The 4,185-nt window shown below is 45.5% G+C and overlaps 1 protein-coding gene across 1 annotated transcript; it reads right to left on the bottom strand.

The window, feature by feature from the left end:
* Positions 1 to 259: 259 nt before the first annotated feature.
* LOC135984379 (olfactory receptor 52E2-like) lies at positions 260 to 1,198 on the bottom strand. The gene has a single exon (XM_065599430.1). The coding sequence runs from the start codon at positions 1,196 to 1,198 to the stop codon at positions 260 to 262; it is 939 nt and encodes a 312-aa protein (XP_065455502.1).
* Between the last annotated feature and the right edge of the window lie 2,987 nt (positions 1,199 to 4,185).

A 4,185-nucleotide genomic window follows, 5' to 3' on the forward strand; every position in this document is an offset into this window, starting at 1 on the left:
GTCACAGAAAGTCCGAATGATGGGGTGAGTGTGTGGGGCTGACGGGTGACAATGAAAGAAGGTCAGAGAGAGGGAACTCAGCAATGGAGAGAGCAGTGCTTAGTGAGAGAGGGATAAGTTGTTAGGTGTGAGGAGCTTCTCGGACTCTGAACTTCCATAGTGCTGAGCTCAGCCAAACTGGGACATAGCACACTTGATTAATAAGGAGATATCATTCCCCCTCTTGTCACACAGCTTTAAAGTCAGTGACCTCCGGCGATCACCTTCTGCAGGTGTATTTATACACTTTGTCACAAAGCTCTTTGGATTTGACACCATAAATGATAGGGTTGAGCATGGGGGGGACAAGGAGATAGAAGTTAACGAAGGTGACATGTACATGGGAAGCGATTCCTTGACCAAACCTCTGTGTCAGGTAAGAGAAGAGGCAGAGAGTATAAGACATCAGCATCACACAGATATGGGCTGTGCAGGTGTTAAGGGCTTTCTGGTGGGCTTTCTTGGAAGAGATTCTGAGGACAGCCCTGATGATCAGAACATAGGACAGAGCAATGAGCGTCAGGTCTAACACGATGACAACAAATGCTGTCACCAAGCCATATATCCTGTTAACTGTGATATCCCCACATGACATCTTTGCCACAGCTATGTGCTCGCAGTACGTATGGGGGATAATGCGGTTTGCACAGAATGGCTGCCTGATCAGGAGCAGGGGCAGGGGTAGAATGATGAGAACAGCTCTTATCAAACCCACTAGCCCTAGCTTAGCTATTCGTGCATTGGTGAGGATGGTGGTGTATCTCAGAGGGTTACATATGGCAACATAGCGATCAAAGGCCATTGTCACAAGGACGGCTGACTGCATTATGGTAACCGTGTGAAGGAAGAACATCTGGGTGAGGCAGCCACCCAGAGTAATGCCTTTCAAATTAAACCAAAATATATACAGTGCCTTTGGAATGACAGAGGTAGACATGCCGATATCTGTGAGTGCCAGCATGCAGAGCAGCAGGTACATTGGCTTGTGCAGGGTCTGCTCTTTGCCTACAACAAACAGAACCATAAAATTTCCAAACAGGCTAATAATGTAGAACATAGAGAAAGGGATGGAAATCCAGCCATGAGCAGCTTCCAGTTCAGGGATGCCCATTAGGATAAATGTTGAAGGATCAGAGGGGGTGACGTTGAAAGCTGCCATGAGATGGTCGAGGCATCTATCAGGCTCAGAAATGCTCAAGGTGCCTGTGAAAGGAGGGAATCAGAATGAGGGGGGTTATACATATTATAACAAATAGTATGGCAAATATTTTATGGTTTGTAACAATCTAGAAAGGGCGTGAGCAGTGCAGTGGGGACATTTAGAGATGGCACCAGATTACTTAGGTCATATTGAAGTAAAGAGGAGTCCTCAGAGGGAGCTAACCAAGCCAGGTGAATGGGTGGCATGATGCCAGATGAACTTCAATGTAAATATCTGCACTGTGTATGCACTTTAGAGGAAAAAGCTTGAGCTCCTCAAACACTTTATGAGGTTCTAATTTCACTGTATGAATTCAGTACAAGACACGGTACACAGCTCTGTGAAACCCTGCTCAAAGTGCAAGCATGGCAGAAACTCAGCAAAACATTGGGTCCAAGAGGAGTGGGATTGGGAATCATACAGAAAAGACAATGCCATGAGATCAGTAGGTCAATGTTTCACCCTTCTTTAGACTCCTCTGTGTGGCACGGTGCACCCTTTTCACACAGGATATTGCAGAACTAGAGGGGTTCAGGGAAGGGCAAGAAGAAAGATCAAGGGCCTGGTTAAACTCTCATATGGAGAGAGGTTAAAAAGACTGGGACTGTTACCTTACAAAGGAGATGAATAAGAGGGGGTATGAGAGAAGTCTATAAATTACTGACTGGTAGAGGGTTTTCAGAGGGATGACTGGTATAGAGCAGATCAAGAATGTGTTCTCCCTGTCTGACAACACAAGACTATCCAGTTACAATACTTACAGTGAAATAAACATTTTTGAAAGTGTATACGCCCATGACACTAGCCAATCTCTAGCTGTTAGGCATTACGATGCCACCCTCAGGATGGTTAAGGCATCCCTCCATCAGGGCCAGCTCCAGGCACCAGCTAAGGAAGGAGGTGCGTGGGGTGGCCAATCGAAATGGTCAGCACTCCGTCCTCTACTAGGGACGTCTGCGTCTTCGGCGGGAATTCGGCGGCGGGTCCCTCAGACCCTCTCTTCCTCTTTGAGCTGCTGCCGAAGTGCTACCAAAGAGGAAGAGAGGGAGTGAAGGACCCGCCGCCGAACTACCGCTGAAGAATGGAGCGGCGCGATTGAGCTGCCGCCAAAGTGCTGCCAATTGCCTTTTTTTTTCCTCTGCTTGGGGCGGCAGAAAACCTGGAGCCGGCCCTGCCCCCCATCGACCTACTGCTGGGATTCTTACACCTTCTTCTGCAGCATCTGGGGCTGTCACTGTCACACAGAGTACACTGGACTAGATGGGCCATAGATCTGATCCACGATGCAGTTCATGTTGGATAGGAGCCAAGTTTCCGACATTGAAACAGATATTATCATGTTGGGCTATGACTTTGTGCTCAACAGAATGGACATGAAGGGCACAAGGGTATTTAGGGCTACAGGTCTGCACCTCTATTACATCTCTGGCTTCTTTCGGTGAGACTTTCTTGCAGGCACTGAGCTTTCTCTGAGTGACAAAGATGCTGGTCTCTATCGTGGAAGCACAATGACTCTGAACAAGATTTGGGAGTGTGAAGGGATAATTAGCTAAACATGACTCCGAGTATTACCATGTGGCCAAAATAGCCAATGCAATCCTGGGATGATAACTGGGGGAATCTCAAGTAGGAGTAGAGAGGTTATTTTACCTCTATATTTGGTGCTAGAGCATCTGCTGTTGAAATCTGTATCCAGTTCTGGTATCCACAATTCAAAAAGGAGAGTGGAGAGATGAGCCACCAGAATAAGTAAAGAATTAAAAACCTGCCTTATAGTGTTACGGGGAGACATTAGCTCTTCAGTGTAGCAGAGAAAGGTCTAACACAATCCAGTGGCTGGAAGTTGAAGTTAGACACATTCTGACTGGAAATAAGGTATACGCTTTAAAAATGGTGAGAGTAATTAACAATGGGAAAAATTGTAAAATAAAGACTGGATGTTTCTCTCCAACAATGGGTCTCAGTATTTCCAGATGACAGTATCCCTTTCAGGAGTCTGATTTGTTTTGCGTACCCCAACTTTCACCTCACTTCAAAACTACTTGCTTACGAAATCAGACATAAAAGTACCCTAGTGACACAGCACACTATTACTGAAAAATTGCTTACGTTCTAATTTTTACCATGTACAAGTACCATGTACGAATGAATGTACAAGTAAATAAATTGGAATACAAATATTTTACTTACATTTTAGTGTATAGAATATAGAGGAGTGTAAACATGTCTGTAGGAAATTTTAGTTTGTCCTGACTTCACTACTGCTTTCCATGTAGCCTGTTGTAAAATTAGACAACTATCTAGAGGAGTTGACATGGAAGGCCTCTGTGCACCTCTAAGGGTATGTGTACCCTTGTTGAGAACCACTGCTCTAAAAGACCTTCTCTATTTCAAACATGAATTATTTCATGGCAGGTCTCTGGCCTGTGCTATGCAGGAGGTCAGACTACATGAACAGAACGGTCCCTTCTGGCTTTGGAATCTACAAACATGTCCTCAGGAGGCAGCTAGAGGCATTTTGCCTGCACGCTGAAGCCAGAGTTTACTGAAGGAATTTTTTTTCTATTTGTGACAGTGGTGATTTTAACCCTATGGGGAGAAATTCCAGTGTGAGTGTGGTGCCTGAGAAATGTGACAATAGGTGGGTATTCCACGAGGCTGAGGGATCCCGTGACACACTGCATGGATGAACGTTTTAGGTGAGAAAAGTAATGACTTGAGCCCATAAAATCTCTGCACTGAGGAATGTATGTACAAGTGTCACCGTGAAAGGCTAACAGAGCTGGCTTAGAAATGGTCTCAGAGCATCCTGGGTTTAACGTCTGTGTCCCAGTGGCCCACTTGTTTCAGGCATCTGCCAGAGGCTCCTGCACATGGTAGCTGTCGTAATCTAGGCCCTCACATGTCCCAGAGTTTCCAACTCTCCTTATATAATGTGCAAACTT

Source organism: Chrysemys picta, chromosome 1 (assembly GCF_011386835.1).
Source record: "Chrysemys picta bellii isolate R12L10 chromosome 1, ASM1138683v2, whole genome shotgun sequence".
NCBI classification, from domain to species: Eukaryota; Metazoa; Chordata; order Testudines; family Emydidae; genus Chrysemys; species Chrysemys picta.